The following is a 27,460-nucleotide window of genomic DNA, read 5'->3' as shown; positions in this document are numbered from 1 at the left end:
ACAGCGGCGCGCCGGAAGTTACTGCAGCAGCCGCCAGGGATTCCGGAAGTTGAGGCTGCGGGGGATTGTTGTTGACTTTGACACCGGCTTGCGATGGGTTGTGACGGCGGAACAATACCCAAGAGGCACGAACTGGTGAAAGGGCCCAAGAAGGTTGAGAAGGTCAGCGATGTAGGCCCTCTGGCCTGGGGGGGGGGGGTGGCCCCCGGAGCGAGGAGAGGTGGGGGTGGGGCCGGCGGGTTTCCAGACGCGTCTGCGCTCATTTATCCCATTTGTAGAACTCAAAAACAGTATTAACAATGGGCCTTTATTGCGCGCTTGCTATTGCCATTCACCCGGCAGTACCCTCAATATGGGGTGTTTCATGTAATTCTCACCTCGCGACATACCGCCATCACCCTCACCTTGCAGACATGGAAATGGGGGGTGAGACGCTGGTGACAGCGCCGGGATTTGATGCCTGTCTGCCACGGCAACCACGATACAGTTCGCTGCTGTTCACCGCGCTTTGTATACATTAACATCCTTTCTCAGGGAAGTCTTCCCAAAACGTCCCCTTATCCCCATGAGATTAGGTCCTTCTCTTAAAACTGTATTGCCCCCCTGGACACTGCGTTCCTGTTGGTTGATGTCGGTCTCGGGATAGTAAGCTCCCGGCGGTAGGGTCCGTGCCTTTCCGCTCTCTACAAGTAGCACAGCTCCTAGCACACTAAGTACAGTATAATAAATTAGTGAATGAGTGAATGATTCCTAATTCTCACAGGTAATTGATGAAATTAGATGTAATTTCCATGCTACTGGCAGGGAAATTGATCCAGTAACATGACCAAGATCTCACAACCTGAAAGTAAGGAAACCAAGATTCCCATTCACTTATGTAGGATTTCAAAGTTAGGACTAGTAACTGCTTTTTAGTAATAGAAGGCACGTAAAGCACCTCATACAGCAAGCATTTCTCTGGTGGCAGGTCTCTCCCTGCTCCAATAACTTTGATAAAAGCTATTTAAATTGCTCAAGTGTGGCTTCGGATCTGGGGAATGGATAGAATAACAATTGCAGGAGTGTGGGTTGGTTTGCTTTTGTATGAAATAATAGAGAGTCGTGATTAAAAGCATGGTCTCTGGCCCAGCCGGGTGTGGCTCAGCGGTTGAGCGTCGACCTGGGATCCAGGCGATCGGGCTTCGATTCCCGGTCAGGGCACATGCCCGGGTTGCGGGCTCGATCAATGACTCTCTCATCATTGATGTCTCTATCTCTCTCTCTCTCTCCCTCCCTCTCCTTTCCTCTCTCTGAAATCAATAAAGATATATTTAAAAAATAAAAAATAAAATAAAAAATAAAAGCATGGTCTCTGGAGCCAGCCTGCTCTTACCCTAGCTCCTTCATCTACTTGCTGTGTGACCTCTTGGTGTCTCACTTTCCTCAACAACAAAGGTAAAAATACTGACTCATGAGGGCTAAAGCATTAAGTTACAGAAACTGCTTAGCATAGTACACTCTTAAGCAGTTGTTGCTGCAAAAATCAAGTTTAAGGGAATTTTTTTTCTATTTCCATTTTCTCTCAAATGTGCCATTGTGTTACATTATTCAGGTTTGGCATTTTAGTAGGGGGAAAGAATGGGACATTAAATATTATATAGGTAAAAATATCATTTGAAGGTTATGGAATGTCTTACATCTGGATTTTCATATTGTGGATAAGGGTTTGATGTGCCCCCAGTGAACAGTTTGCAAAAAACACATATGTTAAGTTGAAGATTTTATAAAGAATTAAATAATCTTTGTGCTGAACTTTTAAATAATAATGTCTGTCTTCTCAGTCTTTAAATTCTGCTAAAACTTTGGAGCCTTTCCCATTGTTAGAAATTAACCTGTACAGTTTGCTTTTTCTGTATGGCTTCCCTAACTTACTTTAAGATACAGATATTAATATTTATATGTACCTTGCATAAGCAATTTAATAACTTTATGTAAACTGTTTCATCATGGGTGTCATGTTTAGAGGGAACTTTATTTGACATACATAGTATTAATTACTTTTACTTTTTAAATCCCAGCTTCTTGTGTCACTATCTTTGTAAAAAACAAAAATCATGAGTATGATATTACTGAATAAGCCTTTCGATGTAGAACTGTGGACCATATGTCTTTCAGAAGTGAAAATTAATTAAAAGGATTTTTCCTTCTTTTTGTAGGTTGACAAAGATGCCGAATTGGTCGCCCTATGGAACTATTGTGCTCTAAGTCAAGAAATATTAAGGCGACCAATAGTTGCCTGTGAACTTGGCAGGTATGGTTTCTTAATCAAGATGTTTTTATTGAATGATTTTTAAAAGAATTATCCATGGGTTGAAAACTCAGGGGTTGATAGGAGTTGAGTTATAAACATAAATGCATGAAGGAGCCATGTGGGCATTAGGGAATGGTGGAGAGTGGGAGAAACTGGAGAGTTCATGTCCTGTCTAAAGTGGTAGCTGCTCCTCAGATCCAGCCAATTGTTGCAGTTCAAGAATGTGGGCCTAGTGATTCTAGAACTTCTGGTTTTATTTTTTTATCCCGGAAAAGTTGAAAATGTGTACTTTCATTTTAAGTTTCCCAATTTTTGAAATCCTTGTTAATGTGACATTCAGCCCTCGGACTGAGTTTGCAACCCTTGACTTTAAATTAGTTTCTTTCTTTGTATACTCTGGAAATAGTTGAGAGAGGATTAAGTTTACTTTTTTAATAAGGCTGGGCATTTCTGTTATCAATTTAGTACTCATCCTTTGTGCGAAGGTTAATTCTTGCCAAAATGTTTTAACTAATTTTATTGTTGCAGACTTTATAACAAAGATGCTGTCATTGAGTTTCTACTGGACAAATCTGCTGAAAAGGCTCTTGGGAAGGCAGCATCTCACATTAAAAGCATTAAGGTAAGACAGGTGATTCTGAAGTGCTCCAAGGGTCTCAGTGGTTAAGGTTTATCTTATAGAATTCATGTTTGTTACGAATTTCTTGTATGTCGTGAATTTCAGTCTCACCCAGCCAGCTATTAAAGATGTGATTTTGTAGCAGTCACTTAAAGCTCAAGCTGGAAGGTCCCACACCTGTACTTTGCATTATAAATCTGTTATGACTTAATATGGTGAAAGAACTTTGGAAACTCTCAATGTGCTGTATAAATGTTGGGATGCCTATTTTTGTAGTTAAAACTCAGCTACTTGAATTTTTTATTTGGAAGACAATTTTAGAGAATTAGAGAATTTTATAGGTAGACCAGTGTTAAATCATTGTAGTTATCTCCTGCTGAATAAAAGTTCTGATTGGCAGTTAAGTTCTGTCATAAAAGTGGAAAAACAAGTTTTTTAGTAAAGGAAATTTGTTGAGGGGACAAAATTTTCAAATTTGGTCATTGGGAGAAAAATCAGAATAGTGAAGAATTTAAGAACCATCAAGCTTGTCAACCACTTGCTCTCACCCTCACTGTAAATATCTCATTGGGGCCACATGGCCAGTTGGTGGGGCTTGCACAGGACCAGAGCCCTTACTTACCACAGGCCCTGGGTTTTTTCCTTTTTCCTTCTCTTTCTTTTTAACTGTTTTATTGTTATATTAGGCTTTTTGCTTGAATTCTTAGAGTGATTCAGGATACAGGATATGTTTATTTCAAGCAAATTAATAATTTTGAAATGTAGCTAATAATAGTACTATAGAGATAACCATGCTGATTCTTGTCGTCTTTTGCCTTGGGAAGAGAATTCACTCCTAAAAAAAAATCTTATCTCAAAAATGTGATTTTCATTGAAATTTACTTATATAATTTTGTACTTAAACCACAGTATTCCGTGTATGTGGTTGAACTTTTCATTTTAATGCTAAAAAAACAACCCTCTTTACTATCAGCTAATAGTCCACAAATACTCTGAGCAGAGAACTTGATGAGACATATCACAGCCGTAAACCAGCCCTATGCATCGTGGCTTTCCTTCTAAGGTACTCGGCTGCTCTCCAGAGTGTTGCAGTCAAAGTGTGTGATTAAATGTGGGAAATGCCTCAAATGCTAAAGTTTGGCTAAGTCGCTTCTTGAAAAGTTGAATTTTTTGAAAACCTGAATGGCTGATTTGGAATACAATAGTGTTCTCTAGCTTATATTGTGCCTTGGACTCATTAGACCATGGCCTCACATTTTACTATCTCCGACTATTCAATAAACACGTGTGGTCAGTAATACCGAATAGCCTCAGTGAGGATTTACGAGCAGGGAAACAGTGTTCCTCTCTGGATGAAATGATTATAAAGCTTTCTCTTAGTGGAGTAATTTTTCATGTCAGGATTTGCTTTTCCTTAAATAGCAAAATATTTGTGAAATAGAAATTAACTAACTTATTTGCTGGTTAGTGAATTTTTTAAATCGTGTTTTCTGTCAGGATTTATGGTTTAATTTTATATCCATGTTAATCGATGGCCACAGGAAAGTAGCTAGGAAGAAGAGGTTTGAGTGGAAAGGGACTAGAATAACAATTTCTCTGTTGATTTAGGTGGTTATTAAGGCTAAGGGTGAGCCACTTACCAAATTAATTCTTAAAATGTGGGTGGTTTTTCACAGAATGTGACAGAGCTGAGGCTTTCTGACAATCCCGCCTGGGAAGGGGACAAAGGAAACACGAAAGGAGACAAACACGATGACCTCCAGCGAGCACGTTTCATCTGCCCAGTCGTGGGCTTGGAGATGAATGGCCGACACAGGTGAGTCTGGTTAAGTCACACTGGTACTGTTAGGGTTTGTGCTGGAGCCTGGTAATCACACAGACTTCTTTAAGGTGGTCTTCAGTTTGGATAGTTCACGCCTCATCAGCCATTTGTAACATGGTGTCCAAGTCCACTCACCTTTATTGTCTGTGTCCTTCTGTTTTCAAGAACAGGAAAACCTGAAGTAAAGAGGGATTTTAACATTTTCTCATGTGATGCTTATGAGATTTGGGTTGGGTTATCTGATCTCTTCTGATGGAAGAGAAAGCAAAGGGCAAATGTTTCCTATCAGACATCCCATTTCCTTGTCATTGCTAAAAACTTCACAGTGGAAACTGTTACAGAACATATCAGCTAGAGGTCCAGCTGCTAATAACTTCACTTGAATTTGTAGCTAAAAATCCTCTGGCCAGAGCACCAGAAACCTTAAGGTTGAGATTTGTATAGAAAAATATAAGTGACCTGTATGTTTCTCCCTTAAAAAATATGAAGTTGAGCCCAGCTGGCATGGCTTAGTGGTTGAGCATCAGCCTATGAACCAAAAGGTTGCTGGTTCAATTCCCAGTCAGGGCACATGCCCTGGTTGGGGCCTCAGTCCCTAGTAGGGGGCATGAAGGAGGCAGCCGATCAATGACTCTCGTTGATGTTTCCATCTCTGTCTCCCTCTCCCTTCCTCTCTCTGAAATCAGTTAAAGAAAGGAAAAAAAGAATGTTGAATGGGTTAGTAGATGTTTTTGTATAGGATGTCTCTTAAGCCAAAGCTCTAAACTCTTTCCCCACCACTTAGAAATATCTTCAACAGCTGGTAGTCAAAACAGAATCTTTCCTCTAACACACTGCATGTTGAAAAGTAATTTTTACTATTTTCGTTCAGGAAAGGGGGTAAAAGCACGTCAAGTAAGTGAAAACTTTTACTGAACTGTAAACAACCACATTTCATCTGGAGCTTTCTGGCACACCTGTATACATTCATTTAACAGACGTATGTGCTACGTGTGGCCAACTACGCCAGAGAGCATAAGCACTATGCTTTGAGATGGAATGACCTAAAGATTCTGTTCTTCACGTAGTCTCAATTTAAGTCATGTTGGCCTCGCTCTCCAACTTCAGCCATTAGTGGAGACTGTCAGGTGATGGGTGTGTTACTTAGCTTGATTGTGTTGATCATTTCACAGTGTATACGTGTATCAGATCATCAGGTTGTGCGCCTTAAATATGCACAATTCCTAGTCATCAGTTACACTTAAGTAAAGCTGAAAAATAATAAAATAAAAAGCTAAAATTCACCATTTGGGTCAAGCAGGAACTATCTGTGAAACAGGCTCACGTACCTAATTCCTCTCTTCCCTTGGCCCTTCGCAGCTACCAGTCTGCTTTCTGTCTTAATGGTTTTACCTCTTCTGGATATTTCTTATAAATGGAAGCATCCAGTGTGTGACCTTTTGTGTCTACTTTCCCACTTCTTTTTGAGAATACCATGGTTCACCCCAAAAGAGGAACTTAGCAGAAACAAACTCAGCTCCAGGGTCCCAAGTAGAGGTTACCTGGAGCCTGTTGCTCTGGTTGTGGCTTCCTCCAGTTTTTCCTCTCTCATTTGTTCTTCCTCTTTCTCTCTTCCCATTTCATTGGGCTTCACCTGTTTTGGCTCTGCCCTCCTATTAATAGGGCCTTCACACTATAAAATAGATTTGTTTGTACATTTAGTAAAGTTTGTATAATGAAGATATAAATACATAGAAAAATAGAAATGAATTAATAGTATAGTAAGAACATTGAACCAAATAGTTTCCTAAATCACTAATAATTAGTAAGCGTCCATAAAATAGGACGTTTTCTTTGGTCCTAAACAACATTTAATGAACTTAGTACGATGTTATGAATCCGATTTTCACTAGGGCAGTCCGCGGCACTATAGTCCCTAGGAAATTGGAGAACCTTTCTATTGTGGCGCTTTTAGAGGAGTATGTAAAGTAAAATCTGAAAGTGCTTTTTGCCCGTTCCCCCCTATCCTCACCTTCAGAGTAGCAGGATTAGTTGTTCGGTGTTTAATGGCCCAGCAGCCCTCCCAATACCCATGTACCACGCTTCCCTACACCTCTGCCGACAGAAATATAAATATGTATTATTCCCATAGTCACGGAATCACATTATACATCTTGTGTAACTTCTTTTTTTCCTACTTCTCTAATTTGAGCATGTTTTCTTGGCCTCACAGATTTACTGTATTCTCCTTAGTCCTCACAGCCTACTCAGCCACCCCCTGCCTCTGGCCAGTTAGGTGGGCTCCTCTTTTACCCTGTCCCAAGCAGTGCTTTCTGTGCTGCACAGCTTCACAGGTACGTGGAGAAATTCTGGAGTGTGATGCTTACCTCACACTGACAGATGGTCCTCCTACGTGTTGTGCCGCATCGTATGCCCACCCAGCAAACGTGCTGTTTCCTCGGACACTTGCCAACTGCAGTCCTTCAGCCTCTTCCATTACTGCCCGAGAGGGAACACGTTCTGTTGTTCTGAAGGGCATTTCTAAGAGTTGAGGTTGAGCATCTGTTATATGTGTTGGCCATTTATATTTCTTTTATGAGACGTGTTAATGCCTTTTGCCCATTTTTCTATTTTATTGCTTATTATTGTTTTTTGATACCTCTTTTAATATTCACAAACTCTGAACCACATATATATTTAAAATATTTTTCCCTGAGTTCCTTTTCTGTCTTTTGACTTTTAATGTTTGTTTGTTTTTTTTAATGTGTTTATTTTTATTTATAGGAGAGAGTTTATTCCAAAGGCGTATGGAAATGGGACTATAGCCTATGTTCATGGTTTTAATTTATATATATAAATACAATCAAATGGAACCATTTTTCTTTGTGGTTCTTGGTCTTTGTGTAAGCTGAACAAATGTTAATTGATAATGTGGGTAATCGTTTTTTAATTATCATGTAAGTCATTGTCCACATTGGATTATTTCTCCAGGTTTTGCTTCCTGCGGTGCTGTGGCTGTGTGTTCTCTGAACGAGCCTTGAAGGAGATAAAAGCAGAAGTCTGTCACACAGTGAGTTGTTGACATATGTCAGTTGTTACTTCTTAGTGGCTGAGGAAACATGTTTGGGGTCCTTTCCTCCATGTGTGATTTCAGCATCCTCTACTTCTTTCTGAAATGTGGGTCTAATTAGTTTCTAATTAGCTGTTTCTCTGCTTACAACCCTTCCACAGCTTGTCACTGCTGGGAGGACAGACCCAGGTGCCTCATATGACATGTCCTGGTGACTGCCCTGCTCAAAGCAAGCTGGGGCCACTCCCTGAGAGCCCCTCTCTGTCTGGGGCCTTTGTTCCTTCTGCCCCAACCTGCCAGCCTGGAGGATCCTTTCTGGGAACCTTAGTCCAAAGCGATCTTCCTTCCCTGGGCGCCGTCCTTTCCCACTGACCTCATCAGAATGTTGGTGGTGGCTGTGTGGTGGCCTCCCCATTGGACTGTGAGGGTTTTTCTTTTTTTTTTTAAGTGAGACTATTTTTTTTTAGAGCAATTTTAGGTTCACAGTAAAATTAAGAGGAAAGTATGTGATTTTCCATATTCCCTCTCCCCCCACACATACATGCACAGCCTTCCCCATTCTCAACACCCCCACCAGAGTGAAGCATTGGTTACAATTGATGACCCTACAGTGACACATCACTATCCAGGGTCCATGGTTTCCATTAGGGGTCACTCTCGGTGTGCATTCTGTGGGTTTCGACAGATGTGTAATGACATGTGTCATCCATCATTACAGCATCATACGGAGTATTTTCATTGCCCTGAAAATCCTCTGCTCCTGCTGTGCGTGTCTGAGGGCTGACTCTAGGACATAGTGCAGGTCCTCAGTAGATGGTCAGACGAGTGAGCAAATGCTTGATGTGGGAGCTCTGCCCAGCTCAGCTGAAGGAGATGCTGGTGACTGCTTTCATGTGTTGCTGCTTAGCCAGAACATTTATGTGTCTGGTGTTCTGCTGGTTCATGGAAAGCCTGGCATTTAGTTTAGTATCATGGATGCCATTGGCTGTGGGCTGCACTTTCACTCCTGTTAACCCTGCTTGGACTTGGTTAGGCTTCCCTGTACTGTTTCTCCCTCCTGTGAACTATTCTTTCCTTCAGCAGCTTTTGTTGAACAGCTGACAGGGGCCAGCCCTGTCCTCAGCACTGTTTGCTGGCTCCCACAGTGGATAAGACTGAGCCCCTGCCTGCATGGGACCCACCGGCCCATTGGAGAGGTAGACACTCAAATGACTGAGCATGGCAACATCAGTTGTGACAGATGCTAGGAAGGAATCACAGAGGGTGACTTCCCATAGGGAAAGAGGCCACCTTAGTGGCAGTCGGCAAAGGTACCCCTGGAGGTTTGAGCAAAGACTTTGAGGGTGCAAAGGAGGCAGCCAAGCAGAGTTTGAGCAAAAGTTCAGAGGTGACAGGGGTCTTTGCTGGTTCAAGGAACAGGAAGTATGGTGGAGGAGAGGCACAGAGAGGAAAAGTCAGGCAAGGGTCACCTCACATAGGGCCCGGTGGCTACATTGGGGCTTGTGGATTTTACTCTGAGGGCAGTGGGAAGCCAGAGGCAGCTTTAAGCTAGACCAGATGGTATTCATTTTAAAGCAGTCCCTCTATAAAAGAAGCCAGGCATGAAGAGGACATCCTGGGTGATTCCATTTATTTGGGACACAAAGACAAGCAAAAGGTCATTGGTAGGAAGAAGTCGGTGTAGGGTGATTGTGAATAAAGCCATGGGAGAATTTGGAATCTGTGCCATTAAACTTTTACCAGAAAAAGTTCAAAGAAAGCATTCAGGAATTGATTCGTGCCATTTACTCACCAGTTCTTGCTGCATCTCCTGTATTGATGATGTATAGGTGTCCAAGGAAAACAAGGGTGTGGTGACAGTCCCTGTCTGTGCTCATGAGACTGCAGTCCTGCAGGAACATATGTTACCTGAAAAGTCTACCCTGTTCTTTGAGGCCAGGTACCAAGTGGATGGTAAAGATATCATTGGCGTTCAGGGGCTAGAAAACTCTTTTTTTAAATTTCAGAGGGCAGAAGTGGGCGAGGAGAGAAACATCAGTGATGAGAGAGTCATTGATTGGCTGCCTCCTGCACGCCCCCTACTGGGGATCAAGCCCCGCAACCTGGGCATGTGCCCTGACTGGGAATCCGACCACCATCTCCTGGATCATAGGTCAACGTTAAACCCTGAGCCATGCCGGCCAGGCAGGAGAACTTACTTTTTTTTTTTTTTCGCCTGGCAATAAATATTAGGAGAACTTTCTTTCTTTTGACTAAGTTGGTAGAAAATGGCTTTATGAAAGAGGAGGTGTTTGTTCTGGGCCTTGAAGGCAGGGCCTGTTTCTCATCAGTCAGACTTGCCCAGAGGTTGGGACGGGACATGCCTGCTGGTGGGAGGAGTGCTGGTGTGGGGTGGTCCACAGACACTACAGCAAATAGCTGTCAGAGACAACACATTGGGATATAGTAATTCCCACTTCGGTGCTCCTTCGGGTCATCTACTTGCCTTGAAGAGAAAGTCTCTGTTTGGTCCTAGTGTATTTTGGCGCCTCTCTAACTCTCAAGCTCCTGAGAGAGTGGACCTTGCGCTCAGAGCTGTGGCAGGCAGGTCTAGCGAGAGGGTGTGTGTTCCCTGCATCGTTATGCTTATTTTATATTTATTGCAAAGGGTACTTTTTTTAAATTCATGGTAGGAATATAAAGTTAACTTTTGAAGTAAATTTAAGTAGAAACAATGGGTAGATTTAGAGAAAAATGCTAGGATACTGTCAGTACATGTAGCAAGGGAATGCCTAAGTGTGAGATGCTGTTGTCCGTGGTATGCAGTGGGGGAGGGGAAGGGGTGGGGGTTTGTGAAGAGGAGGAGAAAGCAGCCACACTTTGGGGAGGAAATCACCCAGGCAGCCCAAGGAGATGGGGGACAAGGTGTAGTCACTGCAGGGGCTGGGTAGGACTGTGGGGCAGGGAGTGCAGGAGCTGGGAGACTGGGCAGAGATGTGAGTTGGACAGGTTGATAGAAACTTCTAGTGCCAGACTGAGGAACAGGTCCAGGTGGAAATAAGGTAGGGAGCCACTGAGGCAAGAATTTGACAGCAGGTATGAAAAGGAGGGAGCCTGTGTGAGAAGCACTGAAGGAGCGGGAACTCGGGGAACCTGGCTAATGTGGAGCAGGAAAGGCATGGCATCTGCTATGTTCACACGTGTATGTGTCAGCAAGCAGTGTGTAAGGTGGTGCTTCCGCGTTACAGCCATTTGCAAGTACACTCAGGAAGTCTGCTTGAAAGAATGTAAGTAAGAGAGGGGGGAAATTAAACTGACATTTATTACAGAAGACAAATATCCTAAATCAGTGGTTCCCAAACCAGGCTTTCCCTGTAGAATCACCACAGTAGTTTGATAACTACTCAGACCCCTACATCAAAGTCTTTAGGTGGATGTAGACCCACATGGATTCCTCCTTTTAAGAGTTTCCAGGATAATTCTAATGAGCTGCCAGTTTTGGGGGACTCTGATCTAAAGCAATGAAACGTTTTTCCTTCTACCCGTAATGGTGACCATCTCCTGGATCACTAGGCAGTTTTTCTTTGCATTGGCTGACACCACACATATTAGTAACTATGCAGACAACATGCATAACAGAGCTTTTACAGAGAATTTGACTGTATTTCATGAAGACGCAACATTACTCAGGAACTCAGAAATTGTTTTCTTGGTGCTTGGGAAATCTTACTGAACACCAGCAAACTTGAAAGTCCGTACCTTGAGCCTTTCAAGGGAAGGGAAGGAAGCAGAGGAAAGGGGAACCGACTGCGTCAGGGTTGCACAAGGAGCAGTGACCAGGTGAGGAGCAGGAGCACTGCTCAGCCTTTCTCCTGAGGGGCCTCCTGCAGGCAAGACAGGCTGGCTACAATTCAGGAGTATCTCAGGGAGGAAACTGTTTTAAGCATAAATCTGTTGCCAGAAGAGCACTTTTCACTTACATAATCTACATAAATATTCCCTTTGCTTAACTAGATCAAGTACTGTACATAATTAGCTTGCTAGGGCAGCCATAACAAGGTGTCACCAACTGGGTGGCTTGACAGGAATGTACCATCTCACAGTTCTGAAAGCTAGAAGTCTGAAATCACAGTGTCGGCAGGGTGGTTCTTTCTGAGGGCTGGGAGGGAAGGAGCTGTTCCAGACCACTCTCCCAGACTTGGCTTTGCTCGTGACACAGCAGGAATGGCCTGTCTGAACTGCTCTGGTGTTAGATTTTACATTTTTATTTGTCTGCGGCCTGTTTCTTTTAGGTGAGACTTTTAAATATCTCAAAAACTGGGTGGATCTGGTGTATTTTTGTATCTCTGATCCACAGTATTCAAGTCCGAGGGCCACACACAAGCGCGCTATTGCAATAGGTTTTGTGTCTGCAGTGGCTCCTGCGGTGGTTGGGAAGCTCCCAGCTGTCCCTGGAGGGAGGTGCTTGGCACAGCCACCTTCCGGTGCGGATTTGCTCTTGCCCTCCTGCCTTGTGTCCCGTGCGGATTTGCTCTCGCCCTCCTGCACTGTGTCCGCTGTGATTCAGGCACCCCCCCCCCCCCCCCCCCGGGCCTGTTTGTCCTTGGCTGTGACTTGTTCGTCACTCTCTGTTTCTTCTCCAGACTGTCTGCTCCTCTCAAGCAGCCATCTTCACGCTGGGTGGGTGGGGAGTGGGCATGAATAGCCCCATAGGAGCCAAGGTCTAGCTTTTCAGCTCCATAAGTATTTCCCCAAAACTGTTGTCCTGAGAACTCTGCTGCAGTCAACCAGTTCTCTTTCAAACTTCTCACAGAAAAGGGACACTGCTCTCCCCCAGCCCACCTTGCTTTTGTCTGTTGCCCTGGTAACTAAAACCCCTGGGACACCAGACAAAGGGGCAAAAGAATTCACAGTTCTTCAGGGAGAATCCCTGTGAGCAAGGCCAAAAGACCTCCCTCCCTCCCTCCTTCCCTCCCTCCCTCCTCTCTTTCCTTTCAGCAGGAACTACTTAAGAAACACCTCGGGGGGGCCGGAGTGCTCTGTGCCTTATCTAAGGACCTTAAAATTAAGGTTTCATTGCAAGAAGTTTGCTACAGGGATGCATATTAAAACATTTGAATCTTAAAATGTCTGATTTTTCAGAGGAAAAGTCAGTCTTCGGCTTGATGGGCTTGGCCATGAGGACTGCCTTTGCCAGTTAGACAGAATGACAGAGGTTGCCCATGAACTGAATGAGCTAAATTAAATCTGTGGCTGCAAGATGTCAATGAAAAACTAGTCACAGCACATACACAATGTATAGTAGGTTGGAAAAGACACCTTTGCAACATTTTAATCTATAATAAAAATATTTCCAGCTTCTTTTAAGGAACGCGCAGGCAGAACAGGTACAGGTGTGAAGTTTGTTGCATGGCAACCTTCCTGTAAAGGCCAGGTAACTGCGATTCTGCCCTTCCTTGTCCTAAACTGTACAGGGAGTGGGCATGGCTGTGTTCAATGAAACTTCATTCATAGAAGCAGCAGCAGGGAGCCTGCAGGTGGTGTTGGCTGACCCCACTCCAGAGCAGATGCCCGTCTTGTTCAGTTTCTGTTTTAACAGAGAGACCCAGGGAGACACAGCTCATTTCTAATTGATGTTTGAGTTTGAATTCTAGGAGCAGGTGGAAAATGCCGATAGCTTAGGTACTTTCATCCTAAAACTTTAAGAGTTGCAGCCCTATTGCATGTTCACTTTGGGAACCTTTATCAACCCCAATACTTAAGATTTGTGCACTTTTCTGGATGGATCTTATACTTAAATAAATAATTTTTAAAAATTGACACCATGCCAATTGGATCACCACTAATCCCAGCTTACTTTAAATGTGAGTGTTGGTCTTCACCCTCCGTTACCTAGGCAGTGGTTGTCTAGTTTTTGTAAAATTTGAAGGCTTTTTTTTTTTTGGTTTATCCCTGTGTTTACCTTTACATCCATCATGGACATTTTCCTCCTCTTTCCTCCACTGAGTGGCTCAAACGTTGCCTTTTCAGCCTGCATTCGGCGTGGCTCCCGGGGCGTCTGTGCGGGGAGAAACCGACATGCAGTGTGGGCCCAGCTTCTCACTCTGTTGGTACAAGTGCTTCTGCACTGTCATTTCCACTTCCTCTGATACGACCACTGCTTGACTGGTGGCAAAGCAGCCTCGCTGTCATTGGGTGAAAGGCCCACTCTTGGGGGCTGGAGGCAGACACACCCTGGCGGTGGTGTTGGGGTGGACCCTCGCCTCGCCTCTCCATCTTCTTACATAGATTTCGTTTTCCATCCCTTCCTCCATCTCTCGTAACTTTGTGTGCACAGTGTGCTCTTCATGGTTATGGTGGGTTTCTCTGGATTCTGTTTTCCCTCTAAACCCTCTGACATGATTTGAAAATGAGATTTTTCTGTGGATATGAGAGATTATAAAAAAGTGCTAATCAGTTTCTGCTGGATTTATTGTTTGTGCTGTGTCTGGACTGATGAGCTTAGCTTTTCAAGCTGAAGCCACGGGATGTAGGAGCCAGTCAGCTTTTCACAGAGAGAAAACAAGACCATGTAAAGGAGGGCCCTGGCCTCCCCCCACCTCCCAGAGCACTTCTCTCAACTATCCAACTTGCCACCAAAAAAGTAATAATTTTAATATAATTTTTCATTCTTTTTTTTTAAGATTTGTATTAATTTTTAGAGAGAAGGGAGAAGGGAGAAAAACACCAATGAAAGTGAAGCATTGATCGACTGCCTCTTGCATGCCCCCAATTGGGGATCAATCCTGCAAACAGGGCATGTGCCCTGACTGGGAATCCAACTGGCAACCTTTTGGTGCACAGGCAATGCCCAACCGAGCCATGCCAGCTGGGCAATATTTTTCATTCTTAAGGAGCCCCTAGCACAATGCCTAGTACTAGCAGGGTTCCACTAGTGTTTATTAAGTGAATGAAAAACTTTCCAAATATTTGCACTTAGAATTTTCTAAAGGCTGCATTTGATGTGTAAAATGATCCTTTCTGGAGGGGGAACAGAAGCAGCCAGGTTGGTTTGGGGACAGGGTGCTCTCAGCCAGTGTCAGGCCCTGGAAATCAAAGACGCTCCAACGCTCCCCAAGTGGAAGGTCTTGCAAAATACAGAGCTATCGACCAAGCCACACCAAGTAGCTGGAATAGAGAGAATCCTCAGTTAAGAATTAACTTATCCTATTGCTACCTCTACTCTAGCACCCAGCGTATTGCCAGACTGTTCTTACCTTCCAATTGGTTCAAGGTCACCCAGTAATGCCGCTTGGGGCTGTGGATATCTTTGTACCACTCAAGCATGTCTCTGGCATGGATGTCAGTCAATACAAGCTGTACAAACTTCCTTGTTAGTACAAAGCAAGGGCTTCCAAGATAAATTGTTACGTTATGGGTGGTTCTTCTTTGAATCCTTTGTTTGGAGATGCGTAGATATTTCCTTCAGGGGTGGATCCAGGATGATTTGGGCTTGTTGTGGATTTAATGTTTGCTGGTTGGATTACTCCAGGACTGATATTTTTGTCATTCCACTTACTTCTGATGTAGTGTATGATTTCTTTGTTGGTTTTGATTGGAAAATCCTGTCTGCAAAGGTTAATGACATCCATTGAAATTTGGAATGGACTAGATCCTTCATATAGTTATTATCAACCTGTAGTCTTATAAAGCCCCTGTTTTGAAATATTTTCATTTCATCAGAGAGAGAGAAGGTGATTTTCCAATCAAAACCAACAAAGAAATCATGCACTACATCAGAATTAAGTGGAATGACAAAAATATCAGTCCTGGGTTAATCCAACTGGTAAACATTAAATCCACAACAAGTGGTTATAACATATGCCATACAGAAATTGGCCTTTTCTGCAGACTGGGTCTGGCTGTGAAATGCAACCCCTGGGAAATCCAGGAGCATTTTCCTGGTGTGTGCAGTGGGCGAGTATTTCCTGTCCATGAGGGCTTTTACAAAGTTGTGCAACTTGGGGGCCTGCCCGTTTGTCTTCAAAGAGAGCTGAACACAAGTCATCTAGGTAGAAGCCACATTCCATTGCTGCTGGGCAGGTGGGCTCCTCCTCTGCCTTCCTCCTGGGTTGGATTCCTTATGTAGAGAAAGATGGAGGTGCAGAGGGCCATGCCCACAAGGAGCCTGGGCTTGGTGGCTCGCAGCTGACTCGTGCTGTGAGCTCCAGCTGCCTCCTCATTGCCATGGTTTGAAATGGTTTTCTTTAGGGTCCCGAAAAGAACAACAGGTAGACTTTAGGGTGTTGCACAACCCACCCAACTTGATTAAAGTGCACATACTTGAAGCGTATGATTTAGTCAGCTTTTACATACGTATACCCCCCGAGAGACCATTGCCACCGTCACTGTTTCAAGCCTGACCCTTACCCCTCCCCAACCCTCCTCTTCAGGCAGTCACCAGTGTGCGCTCTGTCACTGGATCCGTTGGCATATTCTATAACTTTACATAACCGGACTCCTATGTTATGGACTTTCTGCCCGGCATTTTTTACTTAGGATACTGGTTTTGAAATTCTTCGCGTCGTTGGGTTTATCACCACTTCCTTCCTCTCTTGCTGGCCGGTATTCCATCATGTGCGCTGGCCAATGTGCTTATCCGTGTACTGTTGGTGGGCCTGAAGCTGGTCCCCGTGTTAGGATACCACGAGGTGCTAAAAGCATTTGTGCTTAAGTCTTTGTATGGACCTGTGTTTTTGTTTCTCGGGGTAGATGCTGGAAAGTGAAACTGCTGGCCACGGTTTTCCAGAGTGGCTGGACCATGTTACATCCACCAGCACATACAAGAGTTCCCATTTCCTCTGTAAACAGAACTTGGTTTGGTTATTAAACGTTCATTGATTGCCCCTAATACGAAACATTATGGCATAATTTTATAGACATTTCAATAAATTATGACTACTTTTTATCGACACAAAACCATCATTATAGTTAACACATTTCACATCTGGTCTCTAAACAAAACTACCCTGGCGAGTTTTGCTCAGTGGTTAGCGCGTCAGCCTGTGGACTAAAGGGTCCCGGATTTGATTCTGGCCTATGGCATGTACCTTGGTTGCAGGCTCCATCCCTGGCCCCAGTCGGGCAAGTGTGGGAGGTAGCCAATCAGTGTTCCTCCCTCCCTCCCTCCCTCCCTCCCTCCCTCTCTTTCTGAAAAGCAATGGAAAAAATATCCTCTGGTGAGGATTAAAAATAATTTTATTAAAAAATAATAAAACCTTTATTATATAATAAAATTTTTTTATCATAAAAATAGAAATTTAGTAAGAAGGCAATACTTGTCGAAACAAAATGAAAGTAAGTTTTTAACTACTCCTCCTTTGAGAATGTTGGTGAACATGGACCATGGGCTGTCATTCATTACATTTGTTCTGTACTGTAGGTCAGTATGGGGAGGAGGGTGGGAGGGTTTTTGGTTGGTTCTCTTGGTTTTGCTTTTAAGCTTATGGTCAAAGTAAAACATTCTGGTCCCATCACAGAAGTGTTTGCCCCATTCACTGACAGATTCCCCCCCATGTAATCCCAGAGCCCAGGGATTAGATATTTTCAGTAGTTGTAATGATTAAATGAAGACAAGCCTCTTGTGTAGCACACTGCCCTTCAGGGTGAAACACGGGCTAAGTGTGTTTCCCTCCCTGATGCAGACAGGCATGCGCGTGCTTGGGTTCACCCGCTGCCCTTCCCCTCCAGTTCTGTTAGCGCTGTGCTCACAGTTGCCCAACCGAGCCTTCCTTCCAGCTCAGGTTCACTTTGACATTTGGAAATAAGTGCGTGCTGGAACGCCAAGTAGCGTGGGAACTCGGGCTACCCGAGGTTCAGCTCTGTTATTGCCTCACCCGAGCTTCCAGGGCAGCCGGGCAGCCTGTGAACGCAGCCTCGGAGGCTCCGCTTCGTGGAGCGTGAACACGCAGGGCTCACGGCTGCGTTCACAGAGCGTCGGCGGAGAGTGGGGAGTTCCCGTGGGAATCCACTCTGCAGGGCCGGGTGGTTTTCCCTCTTGCAATAGTGGTGGGCACCATTTTCAGTTTTGCATACATTTCCTAGCCTTGATTCTTGGTGATGTTGTTGTTAGTTTCTATATTGTGAAGTCAGCTTTGTAGCCATAGTGAAAGTATGTTAAACGTGTGACTCTGTCACTGAATTCATTTCTAGGAAATTGAACTGTTATTTTCCAGGTGTGGGGAATGTGCAGCTCATAGAAAAGTAGTCCTACTGGTGTTTGAACAACTTTTTTCCTCCACGAAAAGTTTATTTATTTTAAAGGGCTTAGAGAGAGTGGCAGTTCTCTTGGTGTGTTACAGAGCAGATAGAAAATCTCTGCCCACCCAGACCTGTGCTCACCACCCCAGTGTCCTATTTCCTCGTGTATCACAAATGGTTTAAATGTAGATTGCGGGGGGGGGGGGGCATTTAAGGCTTTTTTGTGTACTGTCATCCCTTAAACTTCCTGGGCTTTTATATACTTTAATAATCTTTAAATAGTCATATGAGCAGCATTATTAAACTATATATAATGTACAGTAAAATTAAATGGCTTCCAAACAATGAATGACGCTTTGAGGATATCCATTCAGTTCACTGAAGACAGAACATCCGAGAGATAGTGTAGACTCTTTTTAGTAGAAATAATTACCAAAGTTATGGTTAAGGGTGGTGTTTTAAGTATTTTTCCTTTTTATACTGCTAGAATCTCTGCAGTAACAGAAATGGTGTCCAATTATAGTTCTCAGAATGGAATTGTTTTACATTTTATGCTTTTGTCCAAGCATACAATACTCTCAAGGAGTCGTTTCAAAACATATCACTATCTTCATTACAGAGGCAATGAGTATGTTCCTTTCCTTTTCTTTGTCCCTCTGCAGTCTCTCCCTGCCCCCCACAAGCCTTAACTGCCAGAAACAGAAGTCAGCAGCATGGGTTTGGTGTCGTGTATCATCACCAGAACTCCTCATTTAAGGGTAGTCATTTCAGTTTTGTTAAGATAGGATTTAATTTGTTACAAAGACTTTTCAGGGGTATACGTATTTTTTAATTTAATTCCCATAAGTAAATAGATAATGAATGAGCATCTTTAAAGACAAACTTAAAATATTTTGCCATAGCTGGCATGGCTCAATGGTTGAACGTCAGCCCATGAACTTGGAGGTCACAGTTCAATTTCTGGTCAGGGCACATGCCCAGGTTGTGGGCTGGATCCCCAGTAGGGAGGAGTATAGGAGGCAGCCAATCGAAGATTCTCTCTCATCATTGATGTTTCTCTCTCTCTCCCTCTCCCTTCCTCTCTCTGAAATCAATAAAACACATTTAAAATATACATATATATTTTATCATATATTCTGGAATATTACTGTTTAAACCAATAACCTTAGCTTAACTGGATTAAACAATTTATTCTCTGTTTTCTGGTCTGCAGATAGGGTTTATGACAGTGTCTGCCTCACAGGGACACCAGGATGGGGGTGAAGGAGCAGATCAGTGTGAGCTTCCATCTTGGCCCAGGGTGGGGGGCTGCTTCGTGCCCCAGAGCAGTGCGACCTCCAGACCAGGAGTGTCAGGTGCTCTCTTCATATACTGTATGTTTGTCCTAAAAACAATCACTCTTGCCCGGCCGGGCGTGGCTCAGCGGTTGAGCGACGACCTAGGATCCAGGCGATCAGGGTTCGATTCCCAGTCAGGGCACATGCCCAGGTTGTGGACTCAATCAATGACTCATCATTGATGTTTATCTCACTCTCTCTCCCTCTCCTTTCCTCTCTCTGAAATCAATAAAGATATATTTAAAAAAACAACAAACAAAAAAACAATCACTCTAGCCACAGCAGTGGAAATTCTGTATTGGTTATTTTCATTGGGCTCTGGGCTCAGAATGATGTCAAAAGCACCCTGCAAGCTAGCACAGTATTTTCTTGAGCTGTTTGGGCTTATAATATCAGACTGATTTTGAACTTGAAGACTGCCCTGTCCAGTGAAAGAGACGTCTTCATCACAAATGCTTAATCCTAAAATGCATTCATATCTCAGCCACTTTGATGTGATATCCACTCAAAACCACTACAACAAAAATAACACCTTCATTACTGGCACAAAATTCAAACTGAGGGTTTAGACGTGGCCTCAAGGCTGACTTAGTTATTATCTCCCACGTAAGGAAGGACAGACAATGTCATTTAAAATTGTAAACTGCCCAGCCCCCTGTGCAGAGTTTGAGTGTCGACCTATGATCCAGGAGATTGCAGTTCGATTCCTGGTCAGGGCACATGCCGAGGTTGTGGGCTTGATCCCTGGTCGGGGGCATGCAGGACGCAGCTGATCAGTGACTCTCTCATCATTGATGTTTCTATCTCTCTTTCCCTCTCCCTTTCTCTCTCTGAAATCAATAAAAACATACATTTTTTTTAAATTAAAATTGTAAACTCTGACCTCATACTTGAAAACATTCCACTTTTCTATGGCTTGAATGAAAAGTGACTGTTTTTGAGAGAAAAAGATGCCTGCTACCCCTGCATTTTACAGCATTACTGATGTTCCAGTGTTTCTATTTAAAATCATAAAGGGGGCAGAGAAAAGCATGTTTTATTTTACTAGCAGTGCTTGCTCAGCCCCTGGTAGGTAGTAAGACTTACAGAAAGATGCCTCTCCTACTCCGGTGGAACCCTGCCAAGTCCCGAGCTTCTCTCCTGCCAGTTGCTCCTCTTGCAGATTTCATTCCTGTTCATCCTGACATGTAGATTGAAAGGTAGCTGCTGCCGTGGGTCTGAGTGTTTCTTCAGGACCAGGTGGCTCCTTACAGATCAGAACCAGGCGACAACAGAAAACCCCTGTCTCAAAGGATGGCTGTGCAGAGGGCTGATCCTGTTCTGTGAGCTGGGCGGAACCCCACAGTGTTCCGCTGGGCCAGACTATTCAGATGCTTTTACAAACGGGAGGCCAGGTCTGGTTACCCGATCCTCTTCTATAAAAGGGATAATTAAAAGTTATTTTTAAATTTGCTTGCTTCCTAAATAGCGTTGGGAACAATCCCTGTGTCAGTGTGCTTTCCAGGGGGCCTGATCTCAGGGACATGGGAGCCTTACCCTGCCCCTGTCCTCCAGCTCCACTGAGGGTGCACCTTGTAGGGGCAGAGTCTGCGTACCTCTCCTTTGTCAGTCTTAGCATCCTTCCCTTTTCAGGCTTCGAAGGTTCTCTCCCTTGCTGGCACTCTCATAGGATTCTCACAGACACATCTGTTAGCATAGTGAAGCCAGGAGACGTGACCCACACCATAGGAGACTGCTGATCACTGACCCGAAGGAAAGGGGGCAGTGAGGAGTGCTGGGAAGAAGCTGCTGGAAGCCCGGAGTGGCCAGGAAGGAAGTGCGGGGCTGACTGAACCACTGGGCACAAACGCAGGACTCCTTCCTGCCTCTGGCTGTGTTCTCAGGAGCCTTATTGATGCCATCGCCCCAGCCCCATGGGGCCTTATCTACACTTGACTCCGTTCCCACAGGTCCCCTGTTCCCCCTCCAAGGATACCCTTCCCTCCGTGGAAGGCTCTGCCCCAGGCTCCCACAGTGTAGGGGGTCCCTGGGGACCTCCCTCCATCCTCGCTGTGTGATGGCAAAAACAGCTTTTCTTGAGAGGCAGTCCTGGCTGGATGCCATATTGGGCACCCCTGTCATTGTTCTTATACCTTCTCTGTGGCACCGACCTCAAGATCTGTGGGTCAAAGGAAGGTTTCTTCAATCGCGAGAATGTACCAGGCCCGCCCTAGAAAAGGAGCTGACCCAAAGTAGTGGGCTTTGGAGACAGAACCACAATAAATAGCCCGGTAAGGCAGCGGACTCAGGAGCTGGCTAAGCCATGATGCAGGCAGGGCAGCAGTGGGAATTTGCTAGAGCCGAGAGGGGGGGTCCGAGGGGGCTGCTGCCCTGGTGACAGTCTGTCTCGCTCTCTGCAGTGCGGGGCTGCCTTCCAGGAGGAGGATGTCATCGTGCTCAACGGCACCAAGGAGGACGTGCAGACGCTAAAGAGCAGGATGGAGGAGAGACGGCTGAGAGCCAGGCTGGGAAAGGTAACCGGGTCCCGCGCGTCCCTCACCTGCCTAGTTGTGAGCAAGTCTTCAGGTCCCGCCTGCTGCTCCTCTGCTCCAGAACCGATGCAGTGGATGCAGACCCCTGCACAGCGTTGCTGGCGGCTGCTTCGGGTTTGCAGTGACTGAGGCGTTTTTTGCAACCTGGAAGGGCCTGGGCTCTGGAAAGATTCCAGGGCCTGCTTGGCCTCATGCTCTCTCTTCCTCGCTCATCCTCTTGTTCAGTGACTACCCCTGCACAGGATGTGGCGGGGGCGGGGCGGGTAACGGGACCTGTCAGGAGGGGGGGACTGCAGCTGGTGAGCCACCACTCTTACTGACTTTTTAAAGAGAGCAGCTGGCCCAGCCAGGTATGGCTCAGCCGTTGAGCGTCAACCCAGGATCCAGGCGATCAGGGTTCGATTCCTGGTTAGGGCACACGGTCAGATTCCCGGGTTGCGGGCTCCATCCCCAGTCGGGGGCGTGCAGGAGGCAGCCAATCAATGGCTCTCTCATCATTGATGTTTCTCTCTCTCTCTCTCTCTCTCTCCTTCTCCCTTCCTCTCTCTGAAATCAATAAAGATATATTTAAAAAATAAAGAGAGCATCTGGCCCTCTGTATCTGCAGGTTTTCATCAGCAGATTCAGCCAACCACAGATCGAAAATATTCAGGGGGGAAAAATCCCAGAAGGTTTTAAAAAGCAAAACTTAAATACACTGAGTACTACACTAAATCCACACAAAGGAAGTGGTGTAGGCACTCCCTGCTGTAGCCTCTGTGCACATACAGGTTAAGTGCAAATACTTTTTATATAGATGGCATTTTTATAAAGGACTTGAGCATCCTTGGATTTGGGTACTGTGGGGTGTCCTGGAACCAATGTCCTGTGGACACCAAGGGAGGCTACCTACTCATCGTTCACAACTTGTGACATCAGGAAAAGTGCACCCGGCACATAAGCAGAGCCGGCTGCCTAGATCTGAGTGTTCCAGGTGTCACCCGGAGACCTGGGAAGCCCAGGAGCCTGTGTTCCCACCCACCCCAGGGTGCAGCTCCTCCAGTAGCACCTTGAGTAGCATGGAGCTAAGCAACCTCCCCACAAATGGGAGCTGCCTCTCTGGTCTTCCTTAGCCCTAGGTTCTCCAGAAGGGCAGCCGGGGGTGGACACTGGCTCGTGACTAGAGCTCTGGGTGGACATGCAGGTAAGGGTCTTGTTCTGTGGCCCTCGGCTTGGATCCCATTTCCATAAGCAGTGACCTGACATTCCGAGCAGGCTCAGAAAAGCGTTATCAGCTTAAAAATCTTCCAATATGCCATTGATTCTGGATCCAGCAGTAAATTTTGTTATTTCTTATGTATTTCCAGATGATAGCTTTGGTCTTTTGTGAATGGCAGAATTTTCGTTTTTAAAAAGGTCACGTGTTAAAGACGAAGGCAGAAGAATGTATTGTTAAATACTAGCTCCAGCATCCCAAGGACAGAGGTGTGTGGGAGGTGGCGTGTGTTTACAGGAGGTGTCGTGATGAAAGATTTTTCAGAGTTTATTTTTTTAATCATAATAGAGGAACAGGCAGGACCGTATCACCCGCAGGAATATATGTTCTTAGTCATGAGGCTTCGCAGGCGGATGCTGGGGACTCTGGCAGCAGTGCTGTAACCATGTAGGGATCCAGGGTTCTCAGAAAGAGCCAGCCTGTGCACTTCCTCCTCTTACCATTTTTCTTAGTGTATAAATGGTTCTGTAGTACAAGGAATTGTGCCGAAACTTTGTCCTCAGATTTAATACAAGTGTTCTGTGAAGCAGTCTCATAAGTTGTTAATACAACAATCGTGAGAAATATTTAAAGGGATGAGTGCAGGTTTAAAAGTAAATCTACATACGTGCATTCATTCCAAGTTGATTTTCTAAATTGCTATGATTTCATTATCATGCTGAACAAGACAGAAAAAAGCTTGAGATAGTTTTGACAAAGGACAATTACTGAAAAGGATCTGCCTGTTCTTCATTGATGAAGCTCAGTTTTTAAAAAGTGCAAAAGGGGTCCTGACCGGTGTGGCTCAGTTGGTTGAGTATTGTCCCATGCACCAAAAGATCATCAGTTCACTTCCCCATCAGGGCACGTGCCCAGGTTATAGTTCGATCCCTGGGTGGGAGCATGCAGGATGCAGCTGATGTTTCTCTCTCACATCAATGTTTCTTCCCCCCCCACCTCCTTCTCTCTTCCTCTCTCTCTAAAATCAATAAAAACATTTTTTTTAAAAAAAGCACAAAAGGGAAAAATTGTACATTAGCAACAGCTCCTGGAAGATGTCCGAGTGGTCATTAATTTAACACTTGACTTTAGTGAGTTGTCTCCTGTCTTTCCCAGGCTTCCTGGGAAGTTGTTCATTGCCCAGGGGACTCACACGCCCCTCTCCTCAAAGAGCTCCCCAGACCTTCTGGGAGTGCCTCTTAGATACTGCAACCAGGACACCAAGATTTTCCCCACAGACGCTCGCAGCTGGAGACAGACACAGCATTTCTTCCCAACTCCTTATTGCTGTGCTTTTCAAATAACCTCAGCTGTGAGCCGAGGGCTTGGAACTCAACAGTGGTCTCTATTTCTTTTTTCTTTTTTTTTAAATATATCTTTATTGATTTCAGAGAGAGGAAAGGAGAAGGAGATAGAAATATCAATGATGAGAGTCATTGATCCGCTGCCTCCTGGACACCCCCGACTGGAGATAGAGCCCGCAACCCGGGCATGTGCCCCGATCAGGAATTGAACTCCAGTTGCCTGGATCCTAGGTCGAAGCTCAACCGCTGAGCCACACCTAGCCGGGCTTTATTTCTTTTTTGAAGGACTAGGTATTATCCTCAGGTCTGAATGCGTGCCTTGTGTGTGTGAGGTGAACAGTTTTTATGTCTTGTACAAGTGTTACAAACCGCATCACAAGTGTGTATTATAGGTTCAAGGCTACTGCCAGAGAAATGTCTTTTCCCTATGTTGTCTAGTGATGGGAACCTTCTGCAATAATTAGGCCATGTGTCTGTAGCGCCATCTTTTGGCCACTTAGGAAAATGGCATTTTTAAAGGAAATTCTCTGAATGAGTGGGGCCCTATTTCTCCTGTGATTGAATCAGTTCTAACACAGCTATGTGGTTGTAGGGTGTTTATTTCATTTCTAAAATTAAGAGCAACATAATCCCAGTGCTTAAAACTCTAACAGCAGTAATTCAGAGGTTAGGAGAATCGGCTAAAGTAGCCTTCATCATAAGCCTCAAGTCCTCATGGTTAAATAAACAAATATCAAAGCAGTTTGACAGCTGTGGAGGGTCCTGCTAGAGAGTATATCCTGGCTGGACTGTATGTGCCATGTGTACTTACGTTAGTATTCATTTAGCCGGTCTTCTGGGGACATAGTCACCATCAACGTCGATTTATCCCTGAAACTTGTCATCTTCATTAGAATTTTTGAGAATGTGGTTTCTGGAACATACACTTAAGCAGATTCTACAGATACCATCTTGTGTGAGGCAAAGCATATACCTGGGGACATGTGCAGAGGGTCCAGGTCTGGAATTCATTACACGTTGGGCCGTCTTCAGAATGAGCACCCGCCGTGTGTGAACTGCACGGCCTGGCATTAGGCTCTCGGGGTGGTGAGCGGCCCGACACCAGTGTAGAGGGCATGCGGCACATCTCCAACTCCCCCTTTCTCTCCACAGAAAACAAAGAAACCCAAGGCGGCCGAGTCTGTCTCCAGTCTGGACGTCAGGGAAGGTAAAATGTTCCTTGGGCAAAACCAGGTTGTAGGGCTGTGTGCTGAGTGAGTTCGTGTCTGTGTTTTGGTTCTGTTTTGCTTACTTTGTTTCTCTTACAGAGCCTGCAGGGCCATCCAAAATTAAGATGGGGAAGCCTGAAGACTCCAGTCTTGACTCAAAGGAGAAGAAAGTCAGCCTGGCTCCCAGAAGTGCAGGTGGGTCCCACTGAGCCCACAGCAAGCTGCCAGAAAGCTGGAGGCCCTGGTGGCTACGCCAGTTTATTGGCGTGAACTCAATAATTGAGGCTCATCCTAAGTCCTGTCTCTTGGTAGTTCACTGAGCTCTCTTGGGGACTAAGAAACAGTTAACATTTCCCAAAGCCGGAGCCTGTCAGGATGGATGGGTTCTGGGCATAAATGCTGATTGTTCACTTTTCCTGTTGAGCATGTGCTTGGTGCCAGGCTAACGAGGCTTCATAGAACTGGACCTGACATCCCAGAGACTGGGCAGAGGGCGAGGCTCAGGTGCAGGGCAGGGATGTACCCCATCCCTCTCAGGCTGGGTTTGTGTGTATCCACATGGCGCTCAGACAGTCATTCAGCCTATAGTCCTGAATTCAGCGCATTTCTCCTGAAACCTACTACCTTTAACTAGAAAAAAAAAGTGTTTATTTCACAGAAACAACACGGGTTCATTAGGTTCAAGAATGTGTTACCTTGTGTTCCTTGTGTTGTGAATAGATCCACAGTGGTTATGGGTTCCAATCCCCACTCTATGTAGGAGCACCAGGCAAGGGGACATCACTCAGCTTCCCGGTGCCCCCTTTCGCCCCATAAAACAGGCAAATCCCACCACTTGTGAGGAGGGCCTGACTCATGTCAGTCACTGAACTGGGGTCAGTGTGAGCACATTGCAAGTAGTTAAGTGGTGTGATTTCAGGCAATAGATTTAAATGTTGTAGCTTCCTCTGTTGTAGGAGTTGGTGACTGAAACGATGAATTTCCACCTTCATCCCAAAAGAGGAGGAGGAGGAGGGAAATTCCCGGGAGTGACAGACTTTTCTCCCCTGGAGAACATGGTGTTTGGAATGATCTTTAGTCCCAGCCGTAAAGTGTCTGGCTTTTCATTTTCCCAGCAGCTAATGGGAGCTCTTCTGGAAAAGTCGGGAAGCCTCCCTGTGGTGCCACCAAGAGGTCCATCGCCGACAGCGAGGAGTCCGAGGCTTACAAGTCCCTTTTCACGACCCACAGCTCCGCCAAGCGCTCCAAGGAGGAGTCAGCCCATTGGGTCACCCACACATCCTACTGCTTCTGAGCCCGGGCCACACAGGCCACGCCCCTCCCCCCCCCCAGGCTTGTTCAGGCTCCTGGAGGCAGGTGGTGTGGGCACAACCTGTGCCGGAGTCTCTGCACGGTGTCATCAAGTGGTCCTCCTAAACCTTGGTGCCAGCGTGGCCACTCTTTCCTCTGAGGCACGTGGGTTCCTGGAGAGGGCATGCTGGGTGACTGTGCTGGGCCCCCACTACCCTCCCCCCATCTCAGTGCTCCCATCCATGGCCCCAAAGGCCGTGCTAGCTGCACTTTCCATGCTTGAGATCATTAAAGATTCCAGATGCCTCGTGGATGTGTGGTTGGCTCATTTTGAGTAAAATCCAAACGGTTCTGCTGCCAGCAGTTAATTAAATAGAAGGGATGAGCTTCAGACACACTCTGTCCGCAGGTCTGTTTGCAGGAGCACCTGAGAAGCTGGGGCTCGGGGTCGAGTACTTAGGGGCAGGGTGTCCCTTAGTTTATCACTTTGAAGATGGAAGAGATTGAGTTGGGCACCTGGCGTTTGATACAAAAATAAAGCAGTTGGCCTTTCTCTCA

The 27,460-nt window shown here is 45.3% G+C and overlaps 1 protein-coding gene and 1 pseudogene across 3 annotated transcripts; one reads left to right on the top strand and one right to left on the bottom strand.

The window, feature by feature from the left end:
• On the top strand, window positions 1–27,460 carry RTF2 (replication termination factor 2). 2 transcript variants are annotated; one of them, XM_081148294.1, is made up of 9 exons: window positions 1–162; window positions 2,196–2,290; window positions 2,819–2,912; window positions 4,586–4,725; window positions 7,702–7,780; window positions 21,735–21,848; window positions 25,557–25,611; window positions 25,712–25,807; window positions 26,731–27,460. In XM_081148294.1, exons 1-9 carry the CDS (start codon window positions 94–96, stop codon window positions 26,904–26,906), a joined length of 918 nt encoding a protein of 305 aa, XP_081004420.1. In that variant the 5' UTR covers window positions 1–93; the 3' UTR covers window positions 26,907–27,460. The 2 variants fall into 2 exon arrangements, with proteins under 2 accessions (XP_081004420.1, XP_081004419.1); XM_081148293.1 differs by having other exon boundaries at window positions 26,728–27,460.
• On the bottom strand, window positions 13,771–15,473 carry LOC308562769 (beta-1,3-galactosyl-O-glycosyl-glycoprotein beta-1,6-N-acetylglucosaminyltransferase 7-like; annotated as a pseudogene). The gene is made up of 2 exons: window positions 15,016–15,473; window positions 13,771–13,817 (listed from the first exon to the last, which is right to left on the bottom strand). The product of its transcript is annotated as a beta-1,3-galactosyl-O-glycosyl-glycoprotein beta-1,6-N-acetylglucosaminyltransferase 7-like (transcript).

The sequence above is a fragment of the Miniopterus schreibersii genome, assembly GCF_964146895.1.
Source record: "Miniopterus schreibersii genome assembly, chromosome: 10".
NCBI lineage: Eukaryota > Metazoa > Chordata > Mammalia > Chiroptera > Miniopteridae > Miniopterus > Miniopterus schreibersii.
The sequence above is the reverse complement of the archived record's forward strand: the minus strand, read 5'-3'. Positions and strand labels throughout refer to the sequence as shown.